General features: G+C 44.6%; 1 protein-coding gene across 2 annotated transcripts in view; it reads right to left on the bottom strand.

Annotated features, from left to right (window-relative positions):
* The window catches only part of WDR59 (WD repeat domain 59), a 1,027,519-nt gene that overhangs the window by 74,261 nt on the left and 933,486 nt on the right, over positions 1-19,772 (bottom strand). For both annotated transcript variants that reach the window (XM_086945225.1, XM_086945226.1), the window contains exons 22-23: positions 5,248-5,398; positions 4,252-4,324 (exon numbers count right to left, since the gene is read on the bottom strand). In XM_086945225.1, the coding sequence (XP_086801351.1) occupies positions 4,252-4,324; positions 5,248-5,398 (224 nt within the window). The remainder of the gene's footprint in view (positions 1-4,251; positions 4,325-5,247; positions 5,399-19,772) is intronic.

The raw sequence follows: 19,772 nt of genomic DNA, 5'->3' as shown, positions 1-19,772 counted from the left end.
AGACTCTGCCTGGGGCATACAAGGTGCTCCATGCATTTCCCAGTTCAAACCGATTGGTGGGGCACTCAGCCCCAGCTCTGGCGCGAAACTGGACAAAGGGGAAGGGGTGTAACCACCCCCTTCCCAGGTCCACCCATAGGAGGAACCTTAGAGTTAGTCCAACCCCTAAACTTACTATAAGTATAGAATCCCAGTCCCTAGAACTTTAGATTACCCTGGACGAAACTCTGCAATATATATCTTGGACCTTCAACATTCCATATCAACTGGAGGACAGAAGAAATCTCCCTAATAGTCAAGGAGTGACCACCCTATTCAAACAGGCACCAACAGCAACTTTGCCGGTCTGTATTTTCGAGGCTCCCGCCGGATCCCGAAAAATCTGAGACTCAGCACACGGACTTCTAGACATCTCTGACACTGACCTGCAATCCCAGCAAAGCTGAGACCTGTGGCGGACAAGAGAGACGTGGGACCGGAACTCCTGGACATCCAACATTTTGCAACCTGCACTGACTTCCGGAGGTATCCTGTAGTTGTGCATTGGGGTGCTTCAAGCCCCAGACCCGAGTACCTTTTGCACCGAAGCTCAGAGGCCCACACTCCACGAGTGTCCCCGCTTTGTGCATTTCAGCTCAACGTGTTTTCGCGGTTCCTAGTCCGTTAGCTAGTGAGCCCCCAAGAAGACCAATCCTTAAAATACTTTGCTTTCCTGGTTGCTCCAGGCTTGCTCCAACTTCTCCCCAAAAGAGAAGATCCTCAAACCTTGCTAGTCTGCACCGAAGCCAATCTCGACATCTTGCGTAGATTGCGTTTGCCAAGGTCTGTTGGGTCCAATCCCGATACCGACACCTCAGTCAACTAGATCCTTCGTGGGACAGCTCGAATCCAGCTCCTGGTCGTTGTCGACGGCTCCTGGCCCTCGTGGCTGAAAAGACAAACTTCACCTTTTCACCAGAAATCACCCGGCATCGGCTGGCGTCTTCCCGTCGCCATCCTGGTCACTGGCTAGTGACCCAGACTCTGTCCCTTCTGCTTTCAGGTTCTTCACATCTTCGATCCACCCGGACACTTTTCCTCTGATCGCCTACAGTACTTCTTCGCAGCTCTCCATTGAAATCGACGACGAAATCCGACACGCAAAGACACCTATGCACCCGGCTTCCCTGGGTGAGGTAACACGAGTACTCTGGTGCTCCATTGGTTATTGACTCTCCAAGTGTCCTAGTCTAAAAGGGTTCCATTGCAGTTCACCTCCTTGTACCCTTAATCTTTAAAATTGTAACTTGTTCATACTCCATAGAAAGTCAATGGGTACCGGCGGCTGTGTTTAGACACTGCATGAGTCTCCCGTGGGCCTCCTACATCCTAACCTTTGGTTGTTCCTAGAAGCCCCAGCGATTCCCCAGGGCCTAGGCCTGCTTTCTATTCCTCACGTGGTTCTTACACCACTATTTTAGTATATGGTTTTGAGAGGCCCCTAGGGCAAAACGTATACTGTGCAACTAATTGTATTCTAATTAAGTTGCTTGTATTGTACTTTTACCTCTGACCTCAAAGAGTGCAGAGGGGTTGTGTTTAGAATAAATACATATATATTTGATATATACCTTGTGTGGTGTGCTTTCATTTGGTACTCAAGGGATTATGAATGATAAAACAACTTGCTTAACTCGTCTCCAAGTCTTAGCCTAAAGGCTGCTCTCCACAGCTACCACTAGGATACCTTGCAATAAGGTTGACTTTATAACCTACCATCAATAGGGGTAGATTGGACTGGTGCAAGGTGCCCACTAGAATAGTGGACATCATATACCAGGCCAACTTCTCACACAATGCACTGGGGACACTAAAAGAAAAGGTTACAGAGCCCACACTTTGGTACGAGAAAATGTGGGCTGCATATGAATGAGCCCATATGGTGCAATACTGCAATGGAATACAAGTTGGAGGCACACACAGCACGGGGACATGGCATATAGAGGCATCAAATCCATATCTGATTTTCTTGCTGAGGGGCACCTGAAAACGTGGTCCATGAAAAGTTTGGTCTCTATAGTGATGTAATTTTTGGGATTATCAACATGTTATCCACTGTCTCAGGAAGCTACTATATTCATCTCCATTACTACCCAGACATCCACTATACTCGAAGAGTTAAGGAAGTGGAGAACATACAAATGTCTGGCATACATAAAATTCAGATAGACCACCAATTTTTTTATCCAGTCTCCCAACACTTGAGAGAGTAGTGGACAAATAGTTTACAACTGAGCTATTCGGATGTCGATTGATGAGAACTTATGTGCTCCTATTATAAACCATGTAAGGAAGCCCATTGGAAATTGTGCTGTGATAAAATGCTACACAGGTTGTATTTGTCTCCTAAGAAGTTCTCCCTCAGGTAAAATGTTGTAGACGTGACTCCCAGTATATATTGTGTTCACCTGCTCTGGGAGCGTACTGCACTGAATCCGTTCTGGATAGAGGTTAGAATAACACTGCGGATTACAATGGACTTGTGAGGTTAAATTACAGCACAGGTGTTCCTTCTACATGACTATGATCAGTACTCTGAGACTGCTCAAAAAGGGGCACGCTGGATGACTACTGCAGCAGCCACAGCAAAGCTTTGCATTTCAAGACTGTGCCGGGAGGCTGTCCCACCATAGAGTTCTGGCTATGGGAAATGTAAGAAGTTACCTCTTACGAACATATAACCTACAGCCAGTATGACCAGTTAGATATATTTCAGGAGGTTTGAGATAGTTTTATCCAGGACCTCTGAAGCCTCGCCCCTACATGACGCATTCTACGAAGGAGAAAAGTTAAGATGAGTTATGTTAAGTTACATTATGGGAATCAGTTATCTCAATTTTACACTTGGAGTGATGCACGTAGGAAGATGGGTTCCTGATCTGAACTAGTAAACCAGCATGTGTACAAAAGGAGGGGTACCAGGACAGGGGCAACAAGTTTGATTTAGGGTCAGATCTATACTTTGATCATACCTTAGCATGGTCTCTTAGTTCTTCAGTAGAAATGCAATTTATAATACAGGATTCAACGGTTGTGTTTTGACTCACAAGGCATTAAATGTAGGGGGAAGATGGTGTTGTAAAATAATAACGAACATACATAGACAATGATTGTAATGGCTGTGTTTGTATAAATGCTTGGAGAAAAGAAAGTGATGAAGTTAAAACTCAGTTAAGAAATGTAAAGACCAAAAAAAAGGCTCAGCACTGGGGAGGGTTAGCGGGTGAGGTGGGTTGGGGAGGGTTAGGAGGGGGTTAGAGTGGAATTGGATTGGAAGCTCCAGCTCTTGAAGTTTTAAAGAAAAATAAAAAAAGCATTGCTTTGAATATTTGAATAAAAGCAATGTGAACAGTGGAAGGTTACAAGTCAACCAATCCTAACACTGCAAGACTGAAATTCTCCTGAAATATAAGAATAGTGAGGAAAGCCAAAGAATCAAGAGGGGACAACTGAGATAGACAATAAATCCATCCAATCATCCACAAGGGGCTGACCCAAAGCCTACTTTATGTACATTGGAAACAGGAGCCAGCTAAAGCTGCCTGTAGCGAAGACCTAAAAACCAAGGTGCCTCCTGAAGTGAATAAATCCTCCAGCCTACCCTAAAGAAACCTGTTGATTATGGGGTAAATCTCTTTGTGTTTTTTAGTAAAATGTAGTTGAGCCCTAAAAGGAGAGTCATAATATGATGCCTCTCCTGCTTGATCTGACAGTCCTCATGGCCCTCGAGATCTGAATGGTCTCAACTAGGATGTGTAAGAAACATAGTTAGAGGCTCAACAAAGTTCCCGCTGTTAGAAGCCTACAAACTTGCAAAGCACAAAGGATACATTGCGGACATCAGGAAGGATAAGCATGCACCCAATTATGACTGTTTTGCCATCCCCCTTCTGAATATGAGACTGAGTGAGAGAGGCCCACAGATGCTGTGGCACTCACAAGCTGGCATCTGAAAATACAACCCGAGTATGGCAGTTTGAAATTCTACACCATCTAGTTTATACCTCAAAATATGGCCACTCACCCCTGTATTAATCCTTTCCCAGCTGTAAAAGCATTACTACAAGACACCTGTTCTGTGTTTCAGTGAAGAGTTTTCTACCACTGACAATGCTTAAACTTTTCTGTAGATATATGTCTTTGTGCTTCCTGTGCTCCTACTCTGGTTACTAACATTATTTTTATACCACAAATATTGAATGGATCTAATACCTATATTCCAGCCGCTGCTGCATATTCCAAGATCTGATGTGCTTGAACAGGAACCAGAGGAAGTGAGGCTGGGCTGTTAGGAGTAAGAGAAAAATAAATATTCACTCATATTACATAATGTGTATAATGGTCCACGGTTAATGCATGTCTTTCATGCATATCAGTCCAATGCATAATTATTTGTGCATAGCACAAATGGTAGAAAAATAATATAGAGCACTGCTCAGAAGTACACACATCATGCCTAAGGAGGTGGACAAGGCTTAACTTCAAATTTAATATGACTTGTGAGTGAACATGTACATAATGAAGGCTGCAGTACGTACAAATGTCTATAAAATTAAACAACACAAGCCAAATCTTATGACCATGTACAATGAAGGACCATCACCTGTGAGATCCAAACATGAAGGTGTATCTCCCAGCAACTGGGAAATTCCACCATAAAAACCTGTCACCATCCTTCTCTGTCCTCTAAACACAATGATCCATCCAGGTCCATTTTGAACTCCCAACCTGAAAGTTCAGCCCCAAATTCTCTGAACCTGAACATGTGACTTATGTGACTTCGTATTATGGTGAAGATCCATTCCCCATTCTCCAGAAATGATCTGCTAAAGGACTACTCAGTTCAGGTTATATGCCTAGCAACTAAACTGAATACAATTTAATCTATACTAAAAAAGGTTAAAAGTGGAAAAGTTATCTTAAATTGTTGGGTGAGCAGGTTGACAGGATCTGTTTAGCACACTACACTGCAAGATAGCATTTAGGAGTTTGTAGCCTACAACCCTGTGCTCACCAAAACAGGTCGATATTTTCGCTAGAGAGAAAAACATTTAGAAGACCTTTAGGTCACAGCATCTAGATAGTAATTAACTGCTCAGTATCAACTACAACCTAAGTTCAATGCAGGGGTAAAAGTGTATTTACATATAACGAACAAACCTTTTATGCAGAATGCAAATATTTGAGCTGACGAAACATCCAACTTACGTAGCGACTGTGGGAGACTGAGTTAGAGAAGCGATGTGGGAAGGGACCATAAGACGGCAGGTACCCCCCCTGAAGACGGCCAGGCCCCTCAAACACACTGCATAGCATGGCTAGTGTCTGTACATCATGGAGCTGACAGTAATAAGCCAATCTGGTAGACAGAGAAACAAACAAGTTGGTCATTAAAAATGAAGGGAAGTGAGGAGAGAAAACAAGCTACAAGACAGGAAAGAGAAGAAAGAACCAAGAGAACAGGGGACAAAGAAGGAAACGCTAAATAAATACACAGTAGTGAAAATACACAGAAAAAGAGGCTGAAAAGAGAAAAGGCAGCTGTACCACAAATTTACGAGTTACTTACCTTCGGTAACGATGTATCTGGTAGAGACGTTGTCTTGCCGTAGATTCCTTAACTTAGAATATCCCCAGGCGTCAGACTGGATCCGGAAATATTTTTGCAGCAGCACCTCTGCGCGCCGGGGGACGGAGCCACATGACCCCACCCCACATGACCCCACTCTGACGTTGTCCACGTACGTGACGTCAGCGAGGTCATATTAGTCCCTTCCAAGGCGCGCTGACATCAGCCAACGCAGACTCTCTGTAACGCAGCCCAGGGGGCTGCGTTGCAGAGATGTGTAATGAGGCCATGCCCCTTTTTACACCTCACTGCAACGCAGCCCCCTGGTGCATACTGGACGTTCCTGGTGGGCTACTTGGCACCCAGGGACCCCCAGTATTCAAGGGGAATTACTTCCCCCTCTGTAAACGCGCCAGGGGGCGAGTTTGCAGAGTGGTGCAGGGAGGGGGCGTGGCCACCTCCCCATTCTGTTTTTTACATTTTTTTTAAAAAGGGGGGCTGTGTAGCCACCTTTCTTTTTCTTTTTTTTGGGCCCTGGGGACCCCATCCCCCAGGGCCTGACCCCCAAATATTTATTTATTTATTTTTTTAACTGGAAGGGCGCCACGTGGCCCCCCTCCCATGGCTTATTCCAGGCCCCAGGGACCCCATCCCCTGGGACATGGCCACATTAAAAAAAAATGTAAGGAGGAGGCTGCAAAGCCTCCCTCCTCAGGCCACTAAAGGCCCCGGGGACCCCATCCCCTTTTGGAAGAGAGAGCAGGTTTCCTGCTCTCTCTTCCAAAAACCAAAGCCGTTTGCTATGGTACCCTATCATCGCAAACTAAAGTGTCCCGGGGGTGGGCACCCCGGGACACTGCAGGAGCTGGTCCTGGAGGGTGGCGGTCCCCAGGGCCACCACAAGGCTCCAGGAAGGGCTGCGCGGCCCCCCTTCCAACATTTAAAAGCCCTGGGGGGTGGTGGTTCCCGAGGCTGGGGGATTTGTCACAGACCCCCCAATTTAAATATGTAGTTCCCCGGGGAGTGGCGGTCCCCGGGGCTGCGGGGGGCCTTGAGTCCCCCCCATACCTCATGTTAAAGCCCCGGGGGTGGCGGTCCCCGGGGCTAATGGGGCCTTGGAGGCCCCCTCATTATACATTTAAGCCCTGGGGGGTGGCAGTCCCCAGGGCTATGGGGGGGCTGTGTGCCCCCTGCTATAATACATACTCTGCCCCGGGGGTGGCGGTCCCCGGGGCAGTGTGGGGGGGGGGGGGATTGGGCCCCCCAACACTGTATTTTTATAAAGTCTCTGGGATTTGGCCCCCTGGGAGCTAATTAACATTAAAGCGCTTCTTTTTTTGGGGGGAAAGGGGGGGAAATCGGCAGGGTACGCGTACCCTACGCGCATCCAGCAATTTAAAAAAACAACAACAAAAAAATTGGGGGCCTTGGGGGCCCTTGTGGGACCCCCTAAGCAGGCCTAGGGGGTCAGGGTGTTTCTGCTCTGTCCCCTTTTCTTGTTTTTCGCGTTTCTTCTTCTGTTTTCTTATGTCTCGGTTCTACTGAGGCACAAGATGGCTGCCAACACTTCCTGGTTTGGAGTGTTGACAGCCAATTAGCATAAAACTCGTGCTCGGGAGGAAACGCGTACGGTACTTCGTCTATAGATATATCTAGGATTTTACTTTTGTTTATCTCAGGAACTACTGCACGGATTTACACCATTTAACAAAAAGAGTAAACTGCAAACCAAACTCTACCTTTTTGCCAAATTTGGTGTAATTCCGTTCAGCAGTCGGGCTGTAGCCTCACTTAAAGGTTCCTATGGAAAATTGCACGGGTAAAACACGTTTGGGGACCCCTTTTTTCTTGGCCCCCCGCTTCACGAATCACCCCAAAACTTTCAGGGAAGGAGCGGAGCGCCCCATCTTCTTTGAGAATTTCGAGAATATTCGTCAACCGGTGCCAAAGTTATTCCAAAAAGAATGTTGCGGATTTCCTGTGGAAACTAGGTCCTAACTATAACTACCTACTGGCGACCGCCAGTAGGTAATATATAGATAGCTAGATATATATATATATATATAGCAAAGAAGGGTAAACGAGCCACGACCATGCAACATGGTTGTTATAGGAGCACACCTAGTGCACTAAAAGCAGGTAGTAGCTGCATTTTAAGCGTGATAAACACCATGAAAATCTCCCAAGGAGGAGAATGAGGCATATAAGCAAGACGACCCATGACGTACAGAAGATAACGCCAAAGTCACAACATTGAACTACAACGTCAAGATAAGAACACCAGGGGACATATAGAGCCCATAAGGACCTCCAGGCCCACTTGACATAAAGTAGAGCTATATAATAGCATGCAAGTACTCCACGTGGGGTATGGCACACCCCAACCATCGGGGAACACCTCTTAGGGCAAACCACAGTCAGAGGACCAGACACAACAATCTGTGGAACACTGCCACAGTAGGCTAACTGCCAGCTCAAAACGCATAATGCATCTAAAGGATGCTAAAGGAAAGAGGTAAACCCCAGAACATACGCCTGAGGAAAAGGCGCTGAACAGTCGACTAAGCGTGGGCATCAAACAATAAAACCCCATCAAAGTGTACATCAACAAGTCGCTCCCGGATATTCTCCGGGAAAACGCTATCCCGCAACCAAGCATGGCGCCGCAGGGCAACCGAACCAGCCATAGCCCGGCCTAAGGAATCAGCAGTAACCAAAGCCGAGCGGATCGTAAATTCAGCAAGGTCACGACCATCCCGGAGAAGATGAAGGAAGTCAAAATAAGCGCCTTCTGAGGTGGCGGAAAGCAAAGACCTTGTAGAGTCCCACAGGGCAGAGGTAGCCCGAGCCAGGACACACACTGTATTTAGTGACAGTAGGGCAGCACTAGTGGAGGCAAAGATGTTCAGACCCCAAAACTCAAACCATCCGGACACCCGGGTTGGGGGGGGGGGGGGGGTCTGGGGGTGGGGGGAGGAAGCATTAACTGAGGCAAGGGAGGGGAGGCAGTTTGAAAAACATATCCCTGCACTTTAGGGTGCACAAATAAGCAAACTGGATCATGTGGAGCAGGATGGTGGAGGTGTAAGACAGAACGAGCCACCGGATAACCGGAAGCTGGCGGAACCCAGGTGCCCAAAAGGGCATCATAAAGAGAAGCTTCAAAGGGCAGAAGCAGCTCCACATTCCCTGACCAACGGTGAAGGACATCAAGTAGAGGGTCGACAGACTAGAGGACTGAAGGGGGCTGCATGTTCAGAACACGAGTGGCCAATGAGACTACTCTTAGAAAAGCCACACCGGCCTCGGTAGCCCTCCGTGGAAGGGACAGCAGCTCCTCTGTAGGTGAGGGCTGTAAACTGAGCCTTCCAAGTCACTGAGGGTGCAACCAATGCCCAAAAGAAGGGAGCCCCATGGACGAATGGGGGTCCTGATGGGGCTCTTGAGGAGGTGGGGATCCTGCCGGGTCTACAAATTCAATGGGGGGGCACAGGTAAGAATATATCCTATCCTGCGTCACCGGACGTGAGGGCGACGACAAACTCTCTCAAGAAGCTTCCGGAGAAGAGTCAACAACCCGGCACCAAAACAACTTTGGTCGGCGCCGATCTTGGCCCGTCCGGCACCGATTCCACATCCACCATGACAAGCTCTGCTTATGAATAAGGAGACGGTGCCTGAGCCAGGGAGGCAAGCCTCCAGTGCCGCACCGACTCAGCCTCAACTACAACAGGCTTCGACTCCGAAGTAAGAAGTGGAGCCGACCCCGGCTCCGGACATGCGGTCGCCTGCCCAGAAGGCAGAGCTGTGCTCGAAGCAAGGCTTCGAGCACCAGCAACCACCTTTGATGCCACAGGGAGCCCCACTGGACTATGTGGCGCGGCAGGGGTGCTATGGGTCATAGAGGGGGACCAAGCAGGGCCGCACCCTGACACCACCATATCTCCGTCATACTTGAAGGGCAAAGGCTTATGTGGCGCCTGAAGCGAACCCACCGGCGTGTCCATCTGGCGGACGCCCCGAGGATGCCCCAGGGACAGGAGAGGACCCAAGTGAGGCCTGCAGAACCGCGGCATAGACCTCCATCTGGGTTCGAGTCGCCCCCACGCCCGGGTAGGTCGGATAGGGTATGGGCGACTGCTGGGGGCGCACTCCCGGAGGGTTCCGGGAACCAGTGCCCCCGACAACAGATGAAAGCGAGGTCGAGGACCTCGGCGGCATGCGCCGCGACTTACCAATAAGGGGCGAACAACGTCCCTGGGCCCCAGAGGGCGATCAACGGTGCAACTGAAAACCAGAGGGGGCTGCCGGCGATGAGGAGGCCGGAAGATGAGACAACTGAGACAGGCGAGCCAAAAGAAGCTTCATCCGGCGCTCCCGCTGGGACTTCAGCTTGAGGTGCTGGCAGGCGTCGCAATCCGCCAAATCGTGGTGTTTGCCCAGGCACCATATACAAAAAAGATGTGGGTCCGTCATGGACACATGCCGTGAACAGAAAGTACAAGTTTTAAAGCCCGAAGGCATCGCACACTGTTCCAGACACGAAGCTTCAAAAGAGGCGTGAAAACAGGCCAGAGGAATCGCTCACTCCGGATTCGTGTTGCACCCGGAAAAGTAGGAAACTGACGTCAACGCGCCAGGAGGGACTCATATGACCTCGCTTACATCACGTACATGGACGACATCAGGGCGGGTTCGTGTGGCGCCGTCCCCCGGCGCGCAGAAGTGCTGCAAAAAAAATTACGGTTCCAGTCTGAAGCCTGGGGATATTCTAAGTTAAGGAATCTGCGGCTAGATGTCTCTATCAGATATTATTAACAATTCACCAATACATTCATAATTATGTCATAAAACTAGACCAATTCACCATACATTGCACATAAGAAAAAGAGATTATAAAATCTATCAAACAGGCTCAATCCTGCAGTAAATAGTCATTTCATTGTAAACGCATATTAAAATGCATTGATGATTACTATAACAGGTTATTGCCCATATTGCATATTAAAGTGCTGTTGTGCAATAATTAGTAATTACATTGTACAAAGACAATAATAGAGTGCATCAATAATTGCTATAATAGGATATTGCACATATTTTATATTTAAGTGCCGATGTGCAATAATTAGTAATTCCATTGTACAAAGACAATAATAAAGTGCATCAATAATTATTATAAACGAGTAGCTTAAATTATTACATTTCTAATTATTACCCTAGCAGCATGAACACTAAGTTCTACAGAATTTCAAACTGTGCAAAAGGATCTTAAGTTCAAGGGACATAAATATAATACATCTCAAACTGATTATACCAAACATTTTTCGGCTGCATGTAAACATTTTATCAATTTGCATAACAACAGGATCGATGGACCAGATAAGGACATAATAAGTGGCTGGCAAGCTGATCTAAACCCCATCTTCAAAAACAGAGGTTTCAAGAAGGTACGCCGAATGTTAATCAATTTAGGACACATGCATACTATAGGTACTAATGAGTCTTCTTGGCCATGCGGATAGTCTACAGTTCAAACCCAGACACTTCTGAATCCAAGGCTGCGTGCCCTCTTTTGTTGGAATAATTCCCATTCGGAGACTTAAAAAAACATTTTTTATTTTTGCCGAGAAATGAACAGTCAGATATGGCTGAATACCTAAAAATTGGTATGAGTTAATCAAGTACCATGCATAATTTTACCCTGCTAGTGCGTTTTTATCCAACTTAAGGGGTTCAGCTTTGATCTGTTTTTTTAAGATTAACTCGTAATTGGGCATTTTCACATTTTGGAGCGCTATTTGCAGACCAATATCCCTTAGCCAGGTTAAAATATGAGATCTCCATTTAACAGCATGAGCAGACGTTTTAGATTTCTAGACAGCAATAGTTCCCTAGGGAAGCAGGAGCATAAGAAAACAGAGTAAATACATTTAAAAAAAGCTCCTTCTGACACCAAGCACTGTCTTTGGAGACCAAACTCTAATCTTATTCCTGCTTGGCCTAATGATCTGGAGATCCATAAAAGTTGATTTGAAGGCCTTAACTACCAGTAAATCTAGGAGCTTTGCATCTTTTCCTCTGGTAATGGGTGAGCCATATAAAAGGGTTGGCTGTAACTTGGCTTTCATGACTTTAAGAATATGATGAACTCATGTTTTATTCTCACAGCTTCAAATCTGCATACACTTTAGGTGTAAATTTTTCCTATTGTGTTAATAGATACCAACAGTAATAGATCAAAGGAAAAAGAAAGCAATTTTCTCTATAACGCAAAATGTCAACCTCCCCATAAACCCAACCATTTCTTAGGATATTTTCATCTAAGTTAGTCACTAAAATGTGTCAAATCTTTCACAATGGAACTGCTTTCCAGATAGAAAGGAGGAAGGGGCTGGACCTTGCTGTCTAAGATGGCAGCCAGTTATTTAGAGAGCTACTGTTAATCGGTCTTTGTCTTTCTTCTGTACTTCACTTGCTTCTACCTGTGGCGATACCAACATGACCATGGCATCCCTGGCTTGAGTGATCTTTGGAGGATGAACCACAGCACAGCACCTGCCTGACCTCTGGGTGGAGACCTTTTTGAGTGCAGTGATACTGGCAAATGAGAGACACTGCTCCTTTTCGCTCTTTTAGCCAGATGCTCTATCAAGCCAGGCCTTGCATTTGAGCTGGTGGAGGGAGAAGGTGCGAGAATAGGTGAGGTTGAAACTGGAGGTAGGCGCTTTACTGGTGAAGGAGGTCCCCTATTTCTCATTGATATTCTTTCCACAGTTAGCAAAATCAGCAATTCTGGGTTTCTGCCAACTGTCTTTTTTCGTTATCGTGCATTCACCAGACTGGTGGCAAACTGACACTCAGGCTTGCTCTCTTACCTTATGCATGACCCTGATGAGGTAATAATAGTTGAAACTCCCATACTGGCAGGGCTGCTCAACACCCTTTGAATCAGGGATCTGCAGGCTTTGGTGTTGTGACCTACTAGCTCATCCAAAATCCTGGTTTACCAAGTGGAGGAGGCAGAAAGAGAGCTACATGTACGGTAGGCATTCCAGAGGTGGCAGAAACAACCCAATGGGAGCAAGTTGGCTCACACATCATACCATACCAAAGGCATTCTCGATGTGCTTTGTGGTGGAGAGCACCCACCGGCGTGGCACTCTCCTCCGAGTAACCCATCTGTGCTGATGAGAGTAAAAGTATTAAACTAAAAAGACTCAACCTTGAGTGATGAGAAAAGAGAAGCAGAAGCTGAACCATGGCAGAAGCAGGATAGGCTCTCTCCAACTTGACAAGCTGGCTCTTACCATGACAGCGGAGGGCAGAGAAGCAGAAGACGTTGTTGCAAAGTCATCCTGTGCCCTGGGCACCCCCCAACTTTTTGCTGACTGATGCTGGTGGGAATTGATTTTGACTGACCCTGGGCTCTGCCTAACCAGGCCCAGGGCCAGTGCTAAGCTGAAAGGAACACTTTAGAATACAGTTAAAACACCCAACATACACTATGGTATGGTGGGGTACCCTGTAATTGGCGTGACCTACCCCAAAAGCCCCTAGTATATAATAGGGCAGGGGATTGAAACCACCTAGAAGTCCCCAGGACCCTGTGGCATGGCAGTTGAGAGGCCAGCAGCTTTTTCTGCACTTGCATGTGTGCCCTACTGAATCCTGAGGTCAGTTTAAAAACAGCCCTGGGTGCCAGGACTGCTTTTAAAAAGCAAAGTGTGCCCTGACTCGACTTTGGTGGTAGGGGCACTTATAAATGGATAACCTACAATGTTTTGGCATATTAGGGACCCCCAGGGTCTCCCCTAGGTACCCCAGGGGTGGTGGGTCAGTTATCTATAAGGTACACCCTTATAAAATGAGTTTTTATATGCCTGGGTAAAGTGAAATTTCACATTTCAATCCCCATATTGAGGGTATAGTGCTGCTCAAATTCGAGTTTGATGCTAGGAGCACAGTAAAAGGGGAATCTGCAATATTTCTACAGATGCCGAACTCCTAAAGTCTCCCCTAGTTGCACATGGGGAGGGGTTCCTGTAGATATAAGGCAAGTACTTATAAAATAGGATTTTAAAAGTCCTGGTGCTGGAAAAATGGCCCAGGTCATTTTTCCCATTGCAAATCCCTTGTTACATAGGTTAACATGGTAGGAAGTTATTGATTAATACCTATTGATAGGAGAGGACTAGACTAGCCATTCAAAGACTTCCCAGAATGGTGGTAGTAAATCCGACAATATCCTATTGTTGAATTTCTCCTAAAGTGTACATACATGAAGTTATACGATTTTCTTGGTTGTAAGTCCAAATTCAGCCTTCGAGTGGTCTGCCCTGATTGGTCAGAGTTAAATGGATTAGCCAGGCTGCTTTGAAGAGGTGATAAAGAGCCCCTGGGGTTACCAGCTTTGCTGGGAGGGCAGTGTGCTGGTCAATAGGAATGCCAGGCTAGGGGGTTGAGTTGTAAACCATGCTCTTCAAAGGCAGAGGGGAGGCCTGGGTGTCAGTTACACTTTTACACTTTTGACCCAGAGTCAGCGGAAACAACCTGATGGGAGCAAGTTGGCTCACACATCATACCAAAGGCATTCTCGATGTGATTTGTGGTGGAGAGCACTAACAGGCAAGGCACTCCCCTCCGAGTAACCCATCTGTGCTGATGAGAGCAAAAGTATTAAACTAAAAAGACTCAACCTTGAGGGATGAGAAAAGAGAATCAGAAGTTGAACCTTGGCAGAAGAAGGATAGGCACTCTCCAACTTGACAAGCAGGCTCTTACCATGACAGTGGAGGGCAGGGAAGCAGAAGACGTCACCATTCTTTTTCCAGAGCTGACAGTTCTAGTGAGGCTGCAACACTGAATCAAAGCTAAGACCACCCTAGTGGCCTCTCAGACTCTGATACTCCTCTGAACGATAAAACAGGATGAATTGCTCCTTGCCTGGTTGTTCCACACATTTTTTTATACATTATCCCTCAATGTGCTACTTCAATTTTTAATCTTTATTTTCTCCACCTTCGTAGTGCCTTGGTGGGGTTCGCACCTATTGGCACAGAACCCCCTCTTGGTACCTGTACTACCTTACATTGGAGAATACTAGTTTCCTGTACACTGCAGGCACGCGGTACAACTCCCTTAATGACCTGACATTTATTTGTCATTGATGTTGGGTTCCTATTTGTTGTTTTGTATTATTTAATCCAGATCTCTTGCCCAGAGGTGGGTAGGCTAGGATACTGGATATTTTTTCAGATGGATGCTTCTCCTATGGGGTTGTAGGATGTGTGTGTGTGTGGTGATTATTGTTAGTGAGTTCATATTGGCTTTTTACCTGAGCAAGACATTGGTGGGTTTTTAGGGCTTTGTCTCAAACGTAGACAGATTAGGAGATTTACTGTCCAGTATATAGTCTTCTCTGTATTAATACAATATTAAACTGGAGTATACTGCTTTGTGATACCTAACCAGGTTACCTACTAGAGACCTGGTAGGGGTCACTAGGAGTGTCTGCTCTTAGAATAATTGCCCTCACCTACCAAAAGGTGGGCTGATTCATCATTGGGCCTGCTCCTTGTTGGGCTGGCGCGGCAATGCCTAACGTGCCCCACGAAGGGGAAATTTGCTAGAGATCTTTTTAAGGATCGCCTAGAGTTGGCTAGAGAGGGAGATGTGTCCCAGTCGGTCAGGGAGAAGATTGGAAAATAGTAAAATTGCCTATATAGCCTGGAAAGCTATCATTTTAATAGAGATTTAGTTCGACGTCAAGTTAGAAACAGTATAAGAAACTCATGGACATGATGATCCTGATTTCTAAGTAAAATTGACAGATTTATGGTTTATTAAATTCTGTGAGATCAAGTACATTTACGTGGATGCAGGTTCTTGGTTGACATGTGGCATTTGTTTCTTTTTTTTTCCTTTTCATTGTGTGAATTTTTATCATTACAATTGATACAGAATATGAAAAACGAAAAGAAAAAGAAAACTACACAATTACATGGAACACTTCTTGTTCCATATAACAATCAATTCATGAATATATAAATAAAGTGCTAGTGCAATGAAGATAAAGTGCTAACAGAATTAAGATTATAGTGCAAATATTGCCAGAATATGGGAAAAAGCAGCAGCCACTGTCAATTACATTGATAGCAACAACTTACTTTACAAAAATTCAATCAAAGCAATAAAGTGCGTATTAATAAAAAAGGTTAGTTCCCATCTACAATACAAACTGCATGGTATAAAAGCTTTAAAATACCCTATGGGGGTGAATATCGACAAGCATTTTAAAATAGATTAGTAGAAAACCCTGACCAGGTCGCTGCGCATCTACGAAGGGACCCTATGCGCTTAGCATATGCTTCTTCACAGATATAGGTCTTAGCCATCTTCTCTTGCCAACGCAGAATCAAGGGTATCTTATCTACAATACTGAAACAGTTGTTGTCATTCATGGAGGGCATGTCAGCTATGATGTTTGACCAACGTCGGATTCTATCGTCCATGGAGTCCTCAGTGAGGGCAGCAGTTACAATTCTGAAGATTAGGGACCTAGCCACTGCTATAGCTATCGAGCAGAAATATTGCTGATACTTTTACAAGTGCTGTAACTCAATTGAACTCCCAAATAGAACAAATTTAAGAGAGGGGATAATATGAACTGCTAGTTCTAGAGATAGATTAATCCTTTGAAATACGTCAGATCAAAATTGGTGTAAGTTACGACAATTATAATCAAGCATTTGCATTGAAATAGGACTTGCATTTACACAAGACCTATTAAATTGGAAACAGAGTGCGGGCGGGCGCGAGAAGGCATAAGCATGACCGGGAGTGTGCAGGGGCGGGGGGCCCAAGAAGTCTCACACTGCAGGAGGGGGGTGGGATGTGAAGAAAGTATTCTGTGCAGTAAAGAGGCCAATAGCCATGGAAGGACACAAATGACGACATGGCTGTCATGGGGAGGGTCTAACGAGCCTAAAACCAATCAGAAGGCAGAATTTAGGACCTAAGCCAATGAAAAAGATGGGCGGAACGTCCACGAAGCTTCCACACTATATTGAATACTGCATGCCTCGCAAAGTGAGAAGCGCATGCGCTGTAACGCTAGGCTTGGCCTAAAAATGTGGTTTCAAGAACCTATCTCTAGATCCCCACATCTCAAACAATATTCGGAGGAAGTCTGGAACATCTTATTCAGTCTTTTCAATGTATAATAGGTTAGCCATCTTGACATAAAGGCCATTCTTTTATAGGTGGCGACACGCAGTGCTCTATGGCCTACCTCACATAAAGACTGCTATTCTTTTTTGCTGACACTGCACCCAGTTTCTTTTAATAGTTTAGCAAAAAAGTTATCAATCACTTTCTGTTCCGCAAACTGCGCTAAACAAGAATACCAATTGCCAAAACCCCTTAGACCCTGAACATATAATTGGTTTAAGATCCTAGAAGCTGCGTTATTGGTCATCACTTAATTTGTTTTTAAAAAGCTTGATATTTGATTAAAGCTAAATGAAAGGGATAAAAAAACTAGGACCCAACTGCTGTTGACAACCACTCGCTGGTAATCATGTTTGGGATGTCAAAAAATCCCCCAAGTGTTCAAAACCCGCCTCCTTCCATAATTGCAGGGACCCCTGTGAAAACTGCAAGCCGAAAGCCTGACATGCCATGATTTTTTATTATAAGTGATAGCTAGGAATGTTATATAATTTGAAAAATACTTATACATGACGAGCAAAATAAGATATTGTCTTGCTCTCGATTTTTCTGGCAATTTCAAGGAAAAAAGAAACACAGGCAATAGAATTGCACTCTTAGCCAACATAGTATTTAGCATAACATTTCCGAATGTAGATGCTATCATTGTGAGCTGAACCCAAAAAATTCAATAATGCTGCTTGATAATACAGCTCAAAGTTGGGGAGGGCGCGCCCCCCCTGAGTTGGATCTAATTGTAAAATTGCTAGTGAACTTCTAGGTTGTTTCCTCTCCCAAATGAAATTCCGAATTAATTCATGTAGCACAATAAAATATGATTTAGGAATTCTAATAGGGAGGTGAATAAACAAAAATATAAATAATGGTAAAATAGACATTTTAACCAGAGATGCACAGCCAAGTAAGGGAAGAAGAGACCATCTATCAAATAACCTGTTAGCTTTTTTGAGTGTTCTTCCATAATTTTGCGTTAATAGTTGATCATAATGGTTTGTCACAAATAAGCCTAAATTTCTAATAGGTTTAGAAACTGCCTGAGGAGAAAAAATAGCAAGCGATACCAAAGGGACATTTAATCAGAGGGCCTTAGTCTTTGCTGAATTCAACCTGCAACCCCCTATATGGGTGAAAGCAGATATTTCATCAAATGCGTTAAGGATATTGGATAACTCTACTGATAAGTGATGAATGATATCTGCAAATAATTTAACACGTAATCGATTGCTTGCGTCAGAAAGTATGCATCAGAGGCCATAGATCTATGAGGTATAAAACCTGTCTGATCCTGATGGACCACCTGTTGTGCAAGCGGAGCCAACCTAGATGCCCAGATTTTCATGAAATTTTATAATCTACGTTTAATAGACTTACAGGTCGATATGAGTCAGTAGCACTAAGATCTTTATATTTCTTAAGAAAACAAACCACCAACACTTCTTTGAAATTTTTAGATATAGGCTCACCGTTTTTTTAAATCAGATTATAAAACTTATTAAGGAAGGGCAGTAGCAAGGGATCGAAGGTCTTAACACTTCAACAGGGGTGCCATCTTTACCTGCAGCTTTCGCATTAGCTACAGTTTTCAATACAATACTAGCTTCAATTTGCGAGATAGATTTATCGAGGAAGACACTCATGCTCTTTGAGATAGAGGGCAATTCTAAAAATTCAAAATATTGTGTAAGTGAAGCTAGAGTAATTTCTTGTCTAATCATAAATAGTTTTAAAATGTCGCTGAAAAGCCTTAGCAATTTCATCCTTTGAATGTACCTGTACCCGATCTCTAATCTGGGTGACTGTATTTTGACTATTCTGGATTTTTGCAGCCCAGGCCAGATGATGTGTATATATGTTGACTCGTATAGTTTTTGCTTAAAAGCCTTACTCCCCTTAATTGCCTGTAAATTAAAAAATTGGCCCAGCTTGTTTTTAGCTGTTGCCAAGTCTTGAAGGAAAACCACTTTTTGAGATTCTACTTAGCCGTCCTTAAATTAGCCCAAGCTTTTTCAACCGCTAGCTGTAACAACACTATCTCTTTCGATCATAGTTTATTCGCTGCAAATGTATATGCTATTACCTGACCTCTGAAGGCTGTTTTAAAAGCCTCCCAAACAGAAAACACAGGAGCAGATTTCTCATTGACTTCAAAGAAATGCTTGATAAAAGGCTGCATTACATCAATCTACTTCACATCTTCCAGGAAGGATTTATCCAAATACCACTGCTTGATATTTCTAAACCGTGTTTCATTCATCTGAATTCTAATGGAAATAACTGAAAGGTTGGAAAAGGAGTTCAGAAATAATATCAGACTCCCCTCTGGATAGATGTTCTCAATAAAAAAAAAATCCATTTGTGAGGGGGTCTTGTACCTAATAGAATAACAAGTATAGTGAAGCTGCCCTGGATGACTTTGGCGCCAGGGATCCAGTAAAACATAATCTTGTTTTATCCTGTTAATCAATTTAGTTGATTTAGGTTTTAATTGCTTCTTAGCTGGAGTTGATATGTCTAAACGGATATCCTGAATACAATTGAAATCTCCCCCCCCCCAATGATTGAACTCTCAGAAACAATCAAAAAGTCATAGTTTTGGAGCAAAGTCGAAGTGTCATCGAATGTAAGACCATAATAATTCAAGAGATCGAACAGGGCACCTCTAAGGTTGATTTTTAAATAAATCCATCGGCCTTCAGCATCTCGATTAATTTTTAGTACTTCACAGTTACAGTTATTAGAAAATATAATAGCCACCCCACGAACAGATATATTTGCAGAAGCAAAATAAGTTGATTATACCCCTTAGGAAGAACCAATTTAGATGTATTTGACTTAAAGTGAGTTTCCTACAGGAACAAAACCAGTGGAGAAAAGGAAAGCAGCCAAGACAGCATTGTGCGCGCTTTTCTTGAGTTCAACAATCCATTCGCATTGC

This window comes from Lissotriton vulgaris, chromosome 12 (assembly GCF_964263255.1).
Source record: "Lissotriton vulgaris chromosome 12, aLisVul1.2, whole genome shotgun sequence".
Taxonomy (NCBI): domain Eukaryota; kingdom Metazoa; phylum Chordata; class Amphibia; order Caudata; family Salamandridae; genus Lissotriton; species Lissotriton vulgaris.
This window is presented reverse-complemented; position numbering and strand designations above follow the sequence as displayed.